The 18,113-nt window shown below is 47.5% G+C and overlaps 1 protein-coding gene across 1 annotated transcript in view; it reads right to left on the bottom strand.

Annotated features, from left to right (window-relative positions):
• Positions 1-16,505: 16,505 nt before the first annotated feature.
• LOC311188437 (neurotrypsin-like) overlaps positions 16,506-18,113 on the bottom strand; it is a gene marked incomplete at its 5' end in the record, with an annotated part of 261,456 nt that continues 259,848 nt past the window's right edge. The window contains 1 exon segment of the mRNA XM_084259536.1: positions 16,506-16,891. Coding sequence (XP_084115662.1) covers positions 16,518-16,891 — 374 coding nt within the window. The 3' untranslated portion in view covers positions 16,506-16,517.

The raw sequence follows: 18,113 nt of genomic DNA, 5'->3' as shown, positions 1-18,113 counted from the left end.
AAGCCATGACGTACGTAGAAGAAGTAATTTAGGGCTGAACTACATTCATCTATTCATATCTGAAGCATGGCTAATAAGAAAGGACATAGAAAATAGCTATACATGACCCAAACCATTGTCTTCAATTTTTATTTATGTTGTTTAAAGATGTATTTATTTATGCATACAAGAACTGGGGTATAGGCCAGAGGTGAGGGGGGGTGAGAGGATTCACCAGAGACAGAGTGGGGAGGAGAATAGGTGGATATACAAAAATACACTGCTGAGGGGAGCAGCAGGCAAGACAGGAGAGGTCTGCTGCTCCATGTGGGTCAGCTCCCTGGATGGGGATGGAACTTGTGCTGCAGTGGCTGCCGATAGCTTCACAATGCTGCAACTTAACCCCTGTGCCACCAGGGAGGCCTCTTGAACTTTTAAATTACACTAATATTTAGTGTTTTAATCTTGGTTTATGCTCCATAACCATATTCTCATTTTAGGTAATGTCTGGCAAGTGTAATTAACTTCCTACTGCACTGTAATGTCTTAATATGTATCTAATTTTCATTATAAATTACTTTCTCCTATTTTCGCTTCTTTCAAGTTTCCAGTATGAAAATCTGGTGGTTTCCAAACATATATTTGGACAATCCATTCATCACTTTCCATTTATGGGTTTCTCTCAGTAGGCACTCTCAGATGCTTAGGATGATTTGACTTCTGGATAATCACTTTGCCACTTCTGGTTAAACTTCTGGACTTCTGGCTAAAAAGACTAAAGTCAAAAAATTCACTTTACAATTTTAACCTTTCTCTCTGATGTGAATTCTGTGATGCAGAGTAAGACCTGACATCTGGGTAAAGGCTTTGCCACATTCTTCACATCCGTAAAGTTTCTCCCCAGCATGAATTCTATGATGTTGACTAAGATGTGATGGCTGTTTAAAGGTTTTCCCACATTCTTCACATTTATAAGGTTTCTCCCCAGTATGAATTCTATTATATCAAGTAAGTTTTGAATTATTATTAAAGGCTTTGCCACATTTGTTACATTTATAAGACCTTTCCCCAGTATGAATTTTGTAATGGTCAGAAACACTTGACATTGAGGTAAAGGCTTTGCTACATTCTTCACATTTGTAAGGTTTCTCTCGAGTATGAATTCTGTGATGTCAAGTAAGATGTGATTTCTTGTTAAAGGCTTTGCCACACACTTCACATTGGTAAGCTTTCTGGCCAGTATGAATTCTCTGATGCTCAGACATGATTACAGCTTAAAGGCTTTCTTACATTCTTCACATTTGTAAGGTTTCTGCCCAGTATGAATTCCATGATGTTGAATAAGTTTTGAATTAATATTATTTTTTAAAGATTTATTTACTTATTCAAGAACTGGGGTACTACAGGGCAGATTCGAGGGAGGAAAGTAACTAAGTAACTCAGTAACTTAGTACTTAGACTAAGTAACTTAGTCTCTGGATTCACCAGAGACAGAGCGGGAACAGAACAGGCAGACTGATGAAATACACTGCTGAGGGGAGCAGCGGGTGTGACAGGAGAGGTCTGCACACCACGTGGGATCCTCGCTGGCCGTGCGGGATAGAACCGGCGTTGCAGAGGCTGTGGACAGCTTCACAGCACAGCGCTGAGCCCAATGCGCCGCTGGGGAGGCCCAAATAAATAAATCTTTATAAAAAAAAAATGGACAGGGCCTACCCAGCGGTGCAGTGGGTTGAGCACAGCCCTATGAAGCTGTCCACAGCCTCTGCAGCGCCAGTTCGATCCCAGCTGGCCCGGGAGATTCCCACATGGCGCAGCAGACTCTCCTGTCTCGCCCACTGCTCCCCTCAGCAGTGTCTTCAGTCCGTCTGCCTGTTCTGCTCCCCACTCTGTCTCTGGTGAATTCTCTCACCCTCTTGTGCCTCTGGCCTGTACCCTAGTTTTTGTATAAAAATAAGTAAATCTTTAAAAAAAATTTAAAAAGTGGACAAAGGAAGTACATAAACTCTTCTCTAGAGAGGAAATTCTAACATCCTACAGAAATAGGAATGTTCATCTTAACTTACTGTAAGAGAAATGTAAATTAAAACCACACTGAGATGCCACCTCACTCCTTGAGAATGGCCCAAATAAAAAAGAAGAATGGAATTCAGAACAGTGGAGAGGATACAGAGAATAAGGAGCTCTCATCCACGGTTGGTGGCCATGAGAGTTGGTATAGTCTCTGTGGCTAATGGTGCAGAGGTTTAAGGAAATAAAAATGGAAATTCCACATGATCAGCAATACTTCTGTAAGTTATATATTGAAAAGTGAAATCTCAAATACAAAAAAAGATTTATCTACACCCATGAGCAGAGCAGCACTGTTCCCAACTGCCCATTCATGGCCCAACCTACATCCCGTCAGCAGAGGCAGGGACAGGAAGGGTGGAGCACATGCAGGGGAGCACTGCAGGGCTGTGAGGAAAGAGCAAGTGGTGCACTGAGGACAAAATGGATGTACCGGGCCGTGATTACCTGGAGTGAAATAAGTCAAAAAGTAAAGACACATGTATCAGATGGCTTCACTCATCTGTGGAATATAAAAACCCAAAATACATTTACAGGCAAAATACAGCAGGAATACAACTTGAATGAGGGAAAAAGAAGACAAAGGTTACCACCAGTGGGAAGGAGGAAAGGGTGGAGAAGAAAGGGAGGGGGCAGAGGGGGATGGGCCAGGGTGGTTTGGTACAGGGGTAAAAAGGGTAGGGCAAACCTATTAGGAATGTAAGAGAAAACTGACCACTATTTCAGCAGAAGGCTTTCAGTGCCACACATGTCAAGACAGACTGAGGAAGCCAAAAATAAGTAAAAGAAGTAAACATGCAGGGCCTCCCTGGTGGCACAGGTGGTTGAGCGCTGCACTGTGAAGCTGTCCGCAGCCTCTGCAGCGCAGGTTCGATCCTGGCGGGCCAGGGAGAATCCCACAGGCACGGCAGACCTCTCCTGTCTCGCCCACTGCTCCCCTCAGCAGTGTATTTCATCAGTCGGCCAGTTCTGTTCCCCACTGTCTCTGGTGAATCCTCTCACCCTCCCGCACATATGCCCTGTACCCCGGTTCTTGTATAAATAAATAAATCTTAAAAAAAAAAAAAAAGTAAACATGCAAACAAATATAGGAAGTTTTTTTTGAAAGATTTATTTATTTATGCACACAAGAACTGGGGTACAGGCCAGAACACCAGAGACAGACCAGGGAACAGAACAGGCAGACAGACCGAAAACACTGTTGAGGGGAGCAGCGGGTGAGCCAGGAGAGGTCTGCTGTGCCATGTGGGTTGCTCCCTGGCTGGGGATTGAACCTGTGCTTGCACTGACTGCAGATGGCTTCATAGGCTGCGTCTCAACTCCTTGCACCAACAGGGAGGCCCAAGATTTTAAACAATTAAAAAAGTAACCAAAATTGGGCCTCCCCGGTGGCGCAGTGGTTGAGTGTTGGGTTGCGAAGCTGCCCGCAGCCTCTGCAGCGCCGGTTTGATCCCCGGCTGCTGCCCGGCCACAGGAGGAGGGGTCCCACATGGCGCACAGACCTCTCCTGCCGCCCGCTGCTCCCCTCAGCAGTGTACTTCATCAGTCTGTCTGCTCTGCTCTACCCTCTGGCTCTGGTGAATTCTCTCACCCTCCCATGCTTCTGACTGTACCCAGTGCATGTATAAAGAAAACAAACAAACAAACAAATAAATAAATAAAACATTCCTCTATTAAAATAAATAAATAAATAAATAAATAAATAAATAAATAAATAAATAAATAAATAGAAAGCTATGCTTCTAATTTACACTTCAGGTCATGAACTCCCATGAAGTGCACCACAAGCTAATGCAAACACATCACTCACCAGAGATGGAGTCACTGCCTGCTGCTCTCTCACATGCGCGAGGACTCCGGAGGCGGCGCTGGGAGAGGGGATGGAGTCCAGCAGAGAAGACGGAGGCAGCTGCACGGGGCCCCGGAGTGTCCTGTCCAGGGCCCCCCACACTGCCTGGGAGCCCAGAGAGTCACTGTGCTGACAGCTGTGCTCACACTTCCATGGGATGGGGTTCCTCCCTCCCTCTCCCACACCCCGCCCCCGCCCGGCCTACCTGCCTCCTGCGTCGAAACACAAGTGATGATCCAAGAAATTCAAAGTTCAGAAACTTAAAAGTTTTCGAAGATGGTTAGTCACATGCAAAACCGCTGACCACAGTTTCTTGGGAAAGGTGCCCCTGATGGACTGTTTTGCGAGGACGCTCCCAGAAATGGTTCGGTGCGCCCCGCTTCCCGCCTCGGTTTCCCGCCTCGGTTTCCATGGACACCCCCTGACACGGCGTGGACCTGCCCTGGGCGAGGCCGGAGGCAGGCAGAGCACTCGGGAGAACACGCGGTCCCCCGGGGAAGACACAGCCCGGCGCACCGGGGAATCGCCCAGTAAGGCCGGGACTTCTCAGCCAGCCTCAGCCAGGCGGAGGGTCCCCTCGGCCTCCATGCCCCAGTCACACCGGGCACACCAGGGAATCGGCTGCAATGCAGACGCCCTCCCCACACCCCGGGAACGGCTGCGGGGCGCCCGTCAGGACCCAGACGTCCCGCCCCGCGCGTCTGAAAGGCGGGGACACAGGAGGCTTCCTCACCCACCACGCGCGCCGCCAGCGTCACGCCCAGAACTCCGGGAAGCACGAAGGGGTCCGGTGAGGGGCTCCCCGTGTCCAGAGCGGGGTCCCCGAGACCCCCTCGCCCGTGGCCCCCCCTGCGCCGTCCAGGGGCCTGGGCTCCCCCCACGCCCGCCCTCAGGCCTCACCGGACACTTCCCCATCCGCTCCCCACCCCGCACGCCCCTCCTCCCCACGCCCGTACCCCCGCTCCCCACCCCACGCAGCCCCCCACTGCCCACACCAGGCGGCAGGGCTAGAGGGCTAGAGGGCCAGAGGACTCAACTAGTAAAGGATTAGGGATGTGGCCAGGTAATAGGAGGAAAGCTTAGTAACAGTTCCTGTAGCAAGTGACTAAATATGGACAGAATACTATTTCAGGGAAGTTGATCTTTCAGAAAGTTAATTGGAAAAGGAAAATTAGGTAACAGGCAACTCAGATATGTCTAGATTATGTCCAAGTTATAATACAGAAAAGGAAAAATATAAAATTACAAAAAAATCTTAACACAGCAACCGTATAAATGTTTAGTGCTGTTCACTGATATTTCTGATTCTCCTCCTCTGAGGTCACCTTAGGATTTTACCCACTCTTTGGAACCTAGGGGTAGCAGTATATTTCAATCTGCCTGTTCCGTTCCCCACTCTTCGCCGCTGAATCCTCTCACCCCACCCTGCATCTCTGGCCTGTACCCCAGTTTCTTGCGTGCATAAAGAAAGAAAAATAAACCTTTAAAAACTAAAAACAAAAACCTTCCATAATTCTCTGTAGTTTAGTATAGGTGGCTGGTGTTAGGGCTGGATGGCCAAATATATCTTTCCTCCACCTCCACCCCCAAATTATTTCAAAGACCGAATCCTCAATACCTCAGACCAGGATTGTCTTTGTCAACAAGGTCTTTAAAGACGTAAATAAGGTAGGGCCTCCCCTAGTGGCACAGGGGTTGAGCTTTGGGCTGCAAAGCTTCCTGCAGCCTCTGCAGCACCAGTTCAACCCTCGGCCACCAGCAAGGGTCCCACATGGTGTGCAACCTCTCCTGTGGCACCCGCTGCTCCCCTCAGCAGTGTACTTCATCAGTCTGCCTGCTCTGTTCCCCACTCTGGCTCTGGTGAATTCTCTCACCCTCCCGCGCTTCTGACTGTACCCAGTGCTTGTATAAATAAATAAATAAATCTTTAAAAAAAATTTTTTTTAAAGCTGTAAATACGTAAAAGGAGGTTACAGGGTACGAGCTCAGCCAATGTCTGGTGCACTCAAGGAGGCCGCCTACAGGCCAAGAGAAGGGTTTAGAAGCCTCCAACCTCACTTGTAGCCCTTGGCACTGGGGAAGGGGCCGCGTGCGGGATCCAGGCTGCGGGACTGGCCGTCACTCTGGCACAGCACAGATGGCGCGGGCTTCCAGATGAATCTAACTTGGCAAAACTCCCCTCTACGGCTTGGCATTCTAACCTTGTCATGATACCATTAGTGAGAGGAATGAGTAAACTGAGGTGGAGTGACAGTAGGGTAGGGTGGGGCAAAGGAGAGCCTTAGAAACAGTTCTGGTTCTTTCCGATTAAAACTTATTTCCTGGGGCCTCCCGGGTGGCGAAGGCGGTTGAGCGCAGCACTGTAAAGCCGCCTGCAGCCTCTGCAGAGCAGGTTCGATCCCGGCCAGCCAGGGAGATACACACCATGTGCTGCAGACCTCTCCTGCTGCCAGCTGCTCCCCTCAGCAGTGTATTTCGTCATTCTGCCTGCTCTGCACCCCACTCTGTCTCTGGTGAATCCTCTCACCCTCCCGCGCATCTGGCCTGTACCCCCGTTCTTGTATGCATAAATAATCTTAAAAAAAAAATTTCCTCTGCACTTGTCCTCTCTCAGCCAAACTGGCAGCATTGGCGTTAGTCATTCCGCTCCCCCCAGGCGTGTGGTGACCTCGGGAACCTCTGGCGAAGACGACTGCAGCCCTTCCCTCACCAGCCTCTCGGCATCAAAAGGTTCACGGCTAAGTAAAACTCTCACCGGGATCCTCTCTTTGCTCCACACCGGAGGAAAACACGGAATTTGAAAGGCCTGAGCGCACCCTCACAGACAACCTGGGCCTAAAACCACTTCCCCCTTCACCCGCGGGCGCGCCCCACCTCACTAACTGCCTCCTCAGAAGGGGTAGCCGGGGAGGGGAGACCCGGCGCCGCGGCCAGGCGGCCGGAACCAGGGGGCTCGGAACGGGGGGGGAGGGGCTCGGAACCGAGGGGGTCCGGAACCGGGGGGCTTGGAACCGGGGAGCCCGGAGCCGGGGTGGGGCCCGGAACCGGGGGGCACGGAACCCGGGGGGGGGGCCCGGAAGCGGTGGGCTCGGAACCGGGGGGCCCGGAATGAGCAGCTGACTCGGGTGAGCGCGGGAAACGCGCGGCCGCCGCCCGCCGCTCGTCCGCCAGCCTCGCGCTCCTCAGCCTCCTTCACAACATCGTCGGGGAGGCTGTTAGCACCGAGCGCAGCTGCTTCTAGAAGGTTCGCCCGGAACCAGCCACCAGACGAAGCCTGAGGGCGCGTGGCGGACACCTGCGCCTCAGAAACAGCAATTCCGGCGCAGACGCCGGAGGCCGACATTTCACTCGCCAAGAGCGAAAAGCAGCGCGAGTTCCACGGAAACTGCGCCGCCTGAAGTTTAAAACGCTTAGAACCACCGAACCTGGCGTTTCCGTGACAACGGTGACGGCTAAAGGCTCCAGCCTAGCGTCCCGGCCAACAACTTCCTCGCTTTGCTCCGCCAGCCGCTAACGCGAGCTGCTTCGGGATTTCCTGGTATCGCGAGACTTCTTGGGCCCTGTTCAGGCGCAGGCGCAGAAAACGGAGCCCGCGGGAGTGGCCCACAGCTAGAGGAGGGGAGGCCAGGGGGAGAAGCGGAGAAATGGGCGGGGCCATGAAATAGAAGCGGGTGAACGCAAGGGGCGCTATCGAGGCGGGGCTACGAGGACTATTTGCATAAGCCCCGCCCGTCTAGGGGCGTTCCCCGAAAGAGCGTCCTCAGCGCTCTAAAAGTGCGTGCGCGGCGTTTTTCTTTCTTTTGCATCCGGGGAGCGTGTGTCTGTGGTGGTTCGGCTTGGCGTTTTGTGCGCCAAAACAAATAAAAAACCTGCTATAGGATTTTTTGGACTTGGCTAAAACGCAAAGGACTCAGACGTCTTGGGCTGCCAGATGGCGCTCAGCTTTTAAAAGCCCTGGGTGGGACGGCCAGGGGCGATTTAACGCGTTAGGCCGTCGGCGGCCACGTGCTGCCCTGGGCGCTGAGCCCGCGAGCGCGATGGGCCCCGGGCCTTCGGGGTGAGCTAACACGCTGCCAGGAACACCGAGGAAGAGTGTCCTTCTGTTATAGAGCAGCCCCGATATTAAACGGGTTCCTGGCTGTGGGTCCTCACCCGCGCGCTTTAAAGAGACTTATGAATACTCTACTACAGACACACACAAAAGGGTTAATAAAAGGTTTATTTACAAGAGAAAAAGAAAATAAGGAAAAGGTACAACTCAGGGAGAAAATAGGGAAATAAAGTCTTTAATGCGTCCTACCCGATCCGACGACCTGGAAACCCAAAGTCACTCTCAGAGCTGAACGGACGCTGCAAGCTGGCCGAGAGCCCAAAATGGAGAGAGCCCCCCAAAGCCCACGTGTCTGCCTCTTGTATCCACCTGGCTGCTTAACCCCACCCTCAGGTCCCAGCCACCTTCCCTTTGGTGGTGATGGGATTTGGAGTTCCCAGTGTCTTTGGCTTTGACCTGGGGTGGGGGTGGAGTCCACAAAGCCTATATGGAATTTGCTTTGGGACATCCTTTTCCCCCTAACAATTCCCCCCTTTCACTTGTTGCCACCATTTCCATGGTGATGAAGATCGAATATATGGAGGTTGGGATGCAGTCTCAGATGAACATTTTGTCAGGTTCCAGTGTGAAAGAAAACCAGTGTCACCACTGCATATCCAGCACATCGACGGCCTTGATCCATAAAGCTGCTGCCATCTGTAAATAGCTCCCACTCTGGATCCGGCAGAGGCTGGTCCGTTAGATCTGGTCGGCTGGCATACACTGTGTCTATGGTTTCTAAACAGTTATGGATTAAAGTGTCATCCTCAAGTCCGTCTGCATTGCTTGGAAGCAGTGTGGCAGGATTCAGGGAATTAGAAACCTGCAGTTTCACATTAGGATTGTCCAACAGAGCTGCTTGATACTTTCCCATTCGCCCAGCGGTTAACCAAAGTCCACCCTTCTGCTCCAGCAATGTCAAGACCTGATGTGGCACACACACAGTGATGGGCTGACCCAATGTAAACTTCTCTGCCTCATGTAGGAGGTCACAAGTGGCAGCCACAGCACGCAAGCATGAAGGCCATCCCTTAGTGGTGTGGTCCAACTGTTTGGACAGATATGCAACGGGCTGCATTTCTGGTCCCAACAATTGGATCAGCACTCCTAGGGCAACCCCCTGTCTCTCATGTACATAAAGTCTGAATGGCTTCCTAAGATCCGGAAGTCCTAATGCTGGTGCTGAAATCAACTTTACTTTTATTTCATCAAAAGCCTTTTGACATTCCGGAGTCCAAGACAAAGGTTCAGAGTCCAGGCCTTTGAGAGCATCATATAAAGGTTTTGCTATTAGTCCAAAATTAGGAATCCAAATCCTACAAAACCCAGCCATACCCAAAAATCCGCACAACTGTCGCCGGTTACTGGGGATTCTAAGGGCTGAAATTACCTGTTTTCTTTCCGTCATCAGGCTCCGTCTGCCTTTCTTGATTTCAAACCCCAAATACGTCACAGTTTGTTTGCATATCTGTGCCTTGTTAGGTGACACCTTGTAGCCACATTTTGCCAGGTGGTTCAGTACCACTATGGTATTTTCCAGACAAGATTCGTAGTCTGGACTTGCAATCAATAAATCATCTACATATTGCAATTAGACACCCTGGTTTAGTTGAACCTTCCTGAGATCCCTGGCCAGTATTTCCCCAAAAATAGTTGGGGAGTTCTTAAATCCCTGTGGAAGCACGGTCCAGCAATACTGGAGAGTGCTCTTGGACTTAGGGTCCTGCCACTCAAAGGCAAAAAGCAGTTGATCCTGGACATCAATTAGAATACAGAAAAAGGCATCCTTCAGGTCTAATACTGAAAACCACCCATAGTCACCAGGTATGGCAGTTAATAGGGTGTACGGATTAGGCACAGTGGGATGTAAATCCTGAACAATGTCATTACTAGCCCTTAAATCTTGGACAAAACGGTACTCGCCTGTATGGGGTTTCTTCACTGGCAGAATTGGAGTATTGTACGGTGAGCGACAGGGCCGAATGAGTCCAGATTGAAGGAACCTTTTCAATACTGGCTCAATTCCTCTCAAGGCCTCCTCCCTTAAGGGGTATTGTTTCCTTCTCGGGGTTTTGCTCCCCTCTATCACTTCTATCTTTACAGGCTCCACATTTTTCGCACGTCCTGGGGTTCCATCAGCCCATACCCCTTTACTTACTCTTTCAACAATTTCTGGAGGTAAAATTTCACTTTTGGTGGAGCATCTTGAGTAAGCAACATCTGGAACCGCAGAGCATGCTCTGGAGGAACCTGTAGGTGAAGCCTCTGATTTTTGTGTGAGAATATAATTCGTGCATTGAGCTTACTTAAAAGGTCACGACCAAGGAGAGGGATTGGACACTCTCCCATGTACAGGAAGCTGTGCTGGAGCTGTGTGGTGCCTAGCCGGCACTCCAAAGGTTGCAGGAAGGGTGTCTGTTGTGACTTTCCTGTAACTCCAATGACTGCTGCAGTCTTTTTGCTCATTTTAGTTAATTTCGAATTCAAAACTGAGTATGTTGCTCCAGTGTCCACCAAGAAATCAATCAGGCGATCCCCCACAGCGAGGGTTACCCGGGGCTCCGAGGGGGTTATTTTGATGGGTTTAAGATCTAGTGGAACCCCTGGGCACCCCTATTCTTCATCTGAACCTTCTCCATGAACTATCATTTGTCTCCTTTCCTCCACACTTGGCTCCCGATTCCTTCTACTCTGTCTATATTCCCTCCTATCTTCACCTGAGACCCTACTCTGTGCTATCACTGGTCTCCTGTCCTCTGTGCTGGGCTCTGGATTCCTTCTACTCTGTCTATATTCCCTCCTATCTTCATCTGAGCCTCTACTCTGTGCTCTTTCCTCTCTCCTTGGTTCCTGGTTCTGTGTACTCCTCCTATATTCCCTCCTGTAACCCCTACGTGAATCATCCTGTCGTGGTGTCCTCGGTCTTCTATCCTGTCTGCTGGAATTACTGTGTCTGCCTCTGTCCTGTAACCTGGGACAACTGTCCTTCCAATGTCCCTCTTCCCTACAGAAAGCACACTGATCTCTTCCTAGGGGTTCACGTCTCTGTCCATTACTGTTATCCCGAAACTCTGGCCTGTGCTCTCTTTGTACAAAAACAGTCGCAGGTTTCGGTCTCCTGTCCTCTCTCCTGTTCTCTCTATTATTATAAACCTTAAATGCTAAGTCCACTACCTGGGACGGACTCATCTCTGTGACGCCGTCTATCTTTGCTAACTTTCTCCTTATGTCTGGAGCACTATTTGTGATGAACGCCACAGTGAGCACACGAGCATTTTCTGGGGCATCTGGATTTAAATCCGTGTGGTCTGAATACGTCTGAATAATCCTCTCAAGGAATTCAGATGGATCCTCATTAGCCCCTTGTGTAAGTTCCAATATTTTATTAAAATTTTTTTGTTTGGGGAGTCCCTGCTCCAGTCCTGCCAATAAACATTTTTTATAGAGATCCAACTTCGCCAGTCCTCCATTGTTGGGGTCCCATTGAGGATTTACCTCTGGGACAGCAATCTCTGGCTTCGGGTTTTGGCTATCCTGTTGGTGGAGACGTGCAGCCTCTTCCCTGGCTTTCCTCACTACTATCCTCCGCTCATCTAGACCTAGTAAAACATGTAACATCATCTGTATATCTGCCCAGTTAGGGCGGTGGGAGAGAAAAACGGAGGCAAACAAGTTCGCCATCCTCTTAGGAGCCTGCCGGTACGAGGGAACAGAGTTCCTCCAAGTTAGGAGGTCCCCGGTGCTAAAAGGATGGTGTGACCAAAAGTACCCAGCAGGTTTCCCCTCTGCATTAACACCACCTATCGGCAGCTGGTGAAGAGGAAACTGTCCTGCCTCAGGGCGATCGTTCCTGCCAAAATGGGTGCCGCTCCTAGTGTGGGGAGGAGACGCCATGATAACTACCTCCCTGGAGGGCAATGGAGGCTGTGAAGCCTCAGGAATCTGTACGGGAGGGGCCTCAGGAGGGGCCTGGTCACCTGGCGAAGGCCCTTGTCCTGAAGCCTCAGGAATCTGTGCGGGAGGGGCCTCTTCACGTGGAGAAGGCCTTTGTCCCGATGAGTTTAAGGTATTTAGCATATGAATCTCTTCCTCTTCTTCTATATCTGCCTTTCTGCAGTCCTCATGGGAAGGAGAACATTTATCTCTTCTCTGCACCATTATGCTAGCCTTTTTCTGCGTCATATCCCATTCATGGAGGGCGGCCTGTATCTGGTCCTGCACACTTTTAAAGGCGGACTCAAAAACGTTACGATTTTCGTCCCTCACACTGCCAATAGCTGAATCAAAAACCTGATTTTGTCGTTGCACTTGATCCTGCATGCTTTGAAAAGCTGACTCAAAAGTCTGATTTTGTCGTTGCAAAGCTGACTCAAAAGTCTGATTTTGTCGTTGCACTTGATCCTGCATGCTTTGAAAAGCTGACTCAAAAGTCTGATTTTGTCGTTGCACTTGATGCTGCACGCTTTGAAAAGCTGACTCAAAAGCCTGATTTTGTTGTTTCATCGCTAAGTTAAGAGCTTGAATTTGTTGCAGCACATTCTCAGTATGTGAAGTACAACCACTACTTCTCATAGAAACAAAAATGTAGCACATGGCGCCTATGCACATTACCAAAAAAACACCTAGAAGCACAGACTGCAAAGGGATGGCTTGTAAACCATTCATATATGTATACAGAATTAAAATCACGTGCCATAAGCTAGGTCTAATCCAATTATTTACACTTATCAAACTGGTGGTAATATTTAATGGAAAAAGGCTACTTAAATTCAAGGCCGGAAAAAAACTGAAAGAACTCAAGTTAGGGATTAAACTGCTGAAGTTCATGGTTGAGGCCGCGTTTGGGTCAAAACCCCACCCACAACGGCCATATGCGCGGGGAAAAAAAAAACTTTTCAAGACGTGAAACAAAGAGTTTCACTGCGAGTCCTGCAGACCTAATGCGCTTTTATGGTGACCAACGCAAGAAAAATTACTTTGGGCTGGTCAACCACGGGTGAAATTGCAAATCACGTTGGGCGCCAAGCTGTTATAGAGCAGCCCCGATATTAAACGGGTTCCTGGCTGTGGGTCCTCACCCGCGCGCTTTAAAGAGACTTATGAATACTCTACTACAGACACACACAAAAGGGTTAATAAAAGGTTTATTTACAAGAGAAAAAGAAAATAAGGAAAAGGTACAACTCAGGGAGAAAATAGGGAAATAAAGTCTTTAATGCGTCCTACCCGATCCGACGACCTGGAAACCCAAAGTCACTCTCAGAGCTGAACGGACGCTGCAAGCTGGCCGAGAGCCCAAAATGGAGAGAGCCCCCCAAAGCCCACGTGTCTGCCTCTTGTATCCACCTGGCTGCTTAACCCCACCCTCAGGTCCCAGCCACCTTCCCTTTGGTGGTGATGGGATTTGGAGTTCCCAGTGTCTTTGGCTTTGACCTGGGGTGGGGGTGGAGTCCACAAAGCCTATATGGAATTTGCTTTGGGACATCCTTTTCCCCCTAACACTTCCGCCTTCCATCTGCGCCGCCATAGTTGTATGGTAACGCGTCCTGATGGCCGCCGTTGGAGCCCGCTGGTGAGTAACGCCCGGCGTTGTGTGTCTTTGGGACCTGTCAGCTGTGGCAGTCTCCCTTCTGAAAGGTCCATGCAGGAGGCCGGAATGCAGGAGCCAACCAGGAAGCCCACCTGGGGGGCAGGAATGCAGATACCTGCCTGGAGGACTCAGACAATGAGCCTCCCTCCTCCCCCTACGAGTCTCATCTCAGACAAAGAACCTCTACCTGCCCTACAAACTTTTCCCGCCGTACGAGCCCAACTACCCACCTGACCTCTCCTCGCCCTATAAAACCCTGCTTCCCCCTAACTACGTGCGCGACTCCACTGACCCCCGCCTTGGGTCTGTGAGGTCCGCCCCGGGCGCAATAAACTTTCCCTCCCTTTGAGAAATGTAGCCTGGCTCTCCTTTTCTTTACCGCGCCGAACCTTTCACCTTCCTAGCCATGGAAGGGCATATTCTTGTTATTGGCAAAGCTGTCACCATTTAATTGGTATCAGATTCTGACTTGCACAAGTAACAGTTCTTTCCTCTTCAAAATGTGCAGGGTGCGGCGTTACTGGGAAAATATCTAAACACTGTTCAAATGTTTTGAGGAAGCCGAGTTCCGATGGGTGATGGAAATTAAAACAAGGTAAATTAAAAAAAGGTTCCCTTTTGTTTGTATTTTGGAGTTAATCTGAAAGCGCTAGCTCTAAGGAATTGGAAGGCCAAAATTAAATTGGCCCGTTTCTGGCGTTTTTTGTAATTTGAAAGCGTTAGCTGAGGCTGAGAGTAACTGATGAAGTCGCCTCATCTCGCTGTGTGTTCAGTACACAATTGGTTTTCTTCCCTTGCAGACAAGAATTCTGGGTGACGTCTTGATCAGTATCCTGCATACAGTACCTGTGATTTTAAATCTCACCAGGGGAGTAAGTGACTGCTGATGTTATGAAGACTACTCTGGCTGTATTTTAAATACATATGTCTAAATAAACTGTACTATTTAAATAGTGGTTCATTGTTACAATTGTAAAATGGTATTTGGTGTACCTTCACTCGGTAAATATAAGTAACAGCAAACATTACCTTGGAATTCCAGTATGGTAAGGGTGTTTTCAGCATTTGGGGAAACTAAAACATGTCAACCCTAGAAAAAAGTGCTCGTTCTCATATCACGTGAAAGATTAAAGCAACAATACTAGGTGAAAACCTATGTGCTTTATTTACATAAATATGCAACAAACACTTGAATATAGTAAAAGTCACAGTTACCAAGAAATTAGCTATAACATGTTACAAAGTATTCCAATTCAAGCTTGAACAAACTGATAACTTTGTCTGCCAGCCTAGCTCAGTTGAATTTTAATATAAATGTTGCTTCCTCCAGCACTGTAGTTACAAGGGCAGCCTGTGAGGGGTTTCTGCAGATTTTCTCACCTGTATTGCACATTCTTCCCAAGCCCTTGTGCAAGCGACATTAGATGCAGCTCAATCATTCCATTATGTGACACTTAAACATTTTCCCTCTATCAATATCTTGAGCTTTTTAGAAGTTTTAATGTTATCCTACTTAAATAACATTACATTTTTGCAAAGTTGTAAACTATAAAGCACCATTAGGTAAGCACCAGTTAACTTTTTTTTTTTTTTAAACAAAGCTGAAGATTTACAAAAATGACATGATTTGATGCAAAAGGTCAAGTCCATTGTTAGGAGCGACTTGAGGGGGAGGCTAAGCCACTCAATGCTAAAGTTAACATTAAACTTTATGGTTTTTTGTCATTACATCTACCTCTTGCATATAACAAGAGTTTTCTTAGGATTTCAGGGAGGATTCATTGGCAGTCATGTCTAAAAATTATTTAGGTGTCTCGAGGGACATACCTTATACTTGGGTACAGATTATGTACTGCTGCCAAGGATAGTTTTCAGAATGTGTGGTAAGCAGCTTTCTCTTGCCCTTTGGTAAGTAGAGGAGAAACTTCAGGGTGTGGGCTGGTAACCATTGTCAGCATCAGGATTTCTTTCTGCAGCTGCCTTTCAAAATCAGCTGTCTCACCTGGCTTCTAGACCTGTTTTCCTAAAATGTTCAGTCCTTTGTAAATTGAGGTGCACAGTGAACTTACGCAGTATTTAGTACAGTAAGTTGGTTGAAAACTTGTGTGGAGCCTTTACCTAACTGGCATGGAAAGCATTTTTTTAAAACAGTATACCCCTGTCAGGTTCTGTAAGGTAGTAACAGTCTTGGGGAATCTGCAGTTTTGACCAATTACTAGGAAGTTGCAGTAGGTGGCACTCTCATCATACCCAGAAGACTTGTAAGGTTAGAAGCAAGCACAGGAGATAGAAAATTGGATATATTGACTTGTGCAACCAATAACTTGAAGGCATTCTTTGTTAGCAGGAATTACAGGGTTTGCTTGTAACATACCTGGAGCTGGAATCTATTTTTTGTCATAGTTGCCATAGTGCTTGATATGATGGCTTCTCGGGAATAATTGTGATTGGACAGATATCCCTGTGGCTTGATCCTGTTCCAGTTGAGATTTATGATGAATATTCCTTTACCATTTTGGCCTTGGATTTCCTTACTTGACAGGGCTTACCCAGATAGAAACACGTATTCTTATTTTTTAAGAACTCCCACTACTTGAGTATAGTAAGGGTACTTTTTTATCTAAAATGTGAATCCATGTATCAATTCAATTACAAGGCATTCTCAATCAAAATGTAAAAATGGCCTTTTTCTCAATATTTGATAATCTCGAGAATGCTCAGAAACAGGCAAAAGAGATCAATGTAGCTTAAATGAGAATAAAGAATTTAATTGCCAGTAAAACTGCTTTGGGCAGGCAACAATGCTAATTGAAAGTAATCAGAATCACACTGAGGTATCTGTAGCCAAAAATGTTCACATCACAAATCTCAAAAGCAACAAAGGGGAGGGAAACATAATTACAACATAAACATAAAAGTCCTCACTTGTTGAGTGAATTTTAGCCTGAAATCTTTCCAACAGGTATTTCGATAGTGTGTTTTCTCTTAAGTTTTTCAGGAAGAATCAAGAGTTGGGTGACACTTTTTATCCAAGGTACAAAGGCTGAGACTTTTGTATAAACACCTGGTGAATCCTTGACTCCACAACCGTACCCCCAGGAGGTCACCCCATACACAACCCAGTTCTGGCCTGGCCTTTCGCACATGAGTGGTCCTCCGCTGTCGCCCTGGCAGCTGTCCACACGTTTGTGGTCCTGGAGATTTCCGGCACACAGCATCCTCCTTGTAAACCTGCCTTTATAACGTTCTTCACAAAACCTCTTGGGAAGTAAGGGAATGGCAGCTTGTTGAAGAGTTCTTGAATAGGCTCGTCCTACTCAGACCAAATAATCTAAATTAGGTCCCAATTAAAGGGTTCACAGAAAAGAGCTACATTTAACGGTTTACTGAACACTGAGTCATCTTGAAAATAAACTCTATGATGTCATGAGTAAAGTTTAAATGAGTGATAACTGAATTATACGTAACGTCATTAGCTCCCTTTTCTAATGTTCCTCTTCTCACTATCCTTCACTAATGTGTTTCTCACCACTGTATTCTGTGGGAGTAATTGAGTAACACTTAAGTACTCGGCTATGAAGTGAACTAAAAAGCATATTTATGCAAGCTTTAGTATTGCAATCCCATCGAAAAGCTGAGGATGCATTCATGCTGGCTTTGCAGTGACATACCCATTCCTCTAAGGTTACTCTACTTAATGTGAGAATTGCAAAGAATAATTACACGTAAGCACAAAAGGTAGCGATCACTGTTGTAAACAGTAATACAGTATTTCATAAGGATAATTGAGAAACAAAGCATTCCTTATGTAGACAGGCTTAGTTTTCACCACTTGATGTTACCACTCTAGTAAGATCATTCACTCTTTGTTTAGTGGCTAATATGTTTACTATATGTTCCATGACGTCTTTTTCTTGGCTTTAAATCCCACCATTATTTTCTGATCCTATTGATTCAACTGGAATCATCAGCCTATAGTAAAACATTCTGTAAAATACGCTTCATTGGTCATTTCTATTACTGCAGATGTATCCAAAAGATGATTGAATCTTCTTTCCTACGGAGGTGTTCATAATTCTAACAGATTAGACTGTAGCTTTCTCAGAGACTATTGGCATCCTGGTCAGCACAGTGTACTAAGACCATTTTCTGGTCTCTTGTAAAGGGAACACCTAACTCAAGTGAGTGCTAGCTCTATGGTTTCCAAACACCTTGCTGAGCAACACCAGCTGGCATCCATGGATTGAACTCTAGTAAGACTGCACAAAGCCTTGTTCCCTTATGAAAAATAAGCTTAAACTGAATAATAGACTTTGGGGGGTTTGGAGATGGGGAAAATGGGAAGGAGAAACTGGAATGGATGGGGTCCCTTCAGTTAATCCTCAGCGGCTCTGCTCTGTCTGATCTGAATAGGAATTCTCCTAGAGTTGGGGCTTCATGCAAGGAAAGAAAGAATCAAACACTGAGCGCTTTCCGGGGCTAGCTACATCAAAATCAGTCGGGAAAGCTTAAAATAGAGACTGCCAGGGCCCAAG

The sequence above is a fragment of the Talpa europaea genome (assembly GCF_964194135.1).
Source record: "Talpa europaea genome assembly, chromosome: 2".
NCBI classification, from domain to species: domain Eukaryota; kingdom Metazoa; phylum Chordata; class Mammalia; order Eulipotyphla; family Talpidae; genus Talpa; species Talpa europaea.
This window is presented reverse-complemented; position numbering and strand designations above follow the sequence as displayed.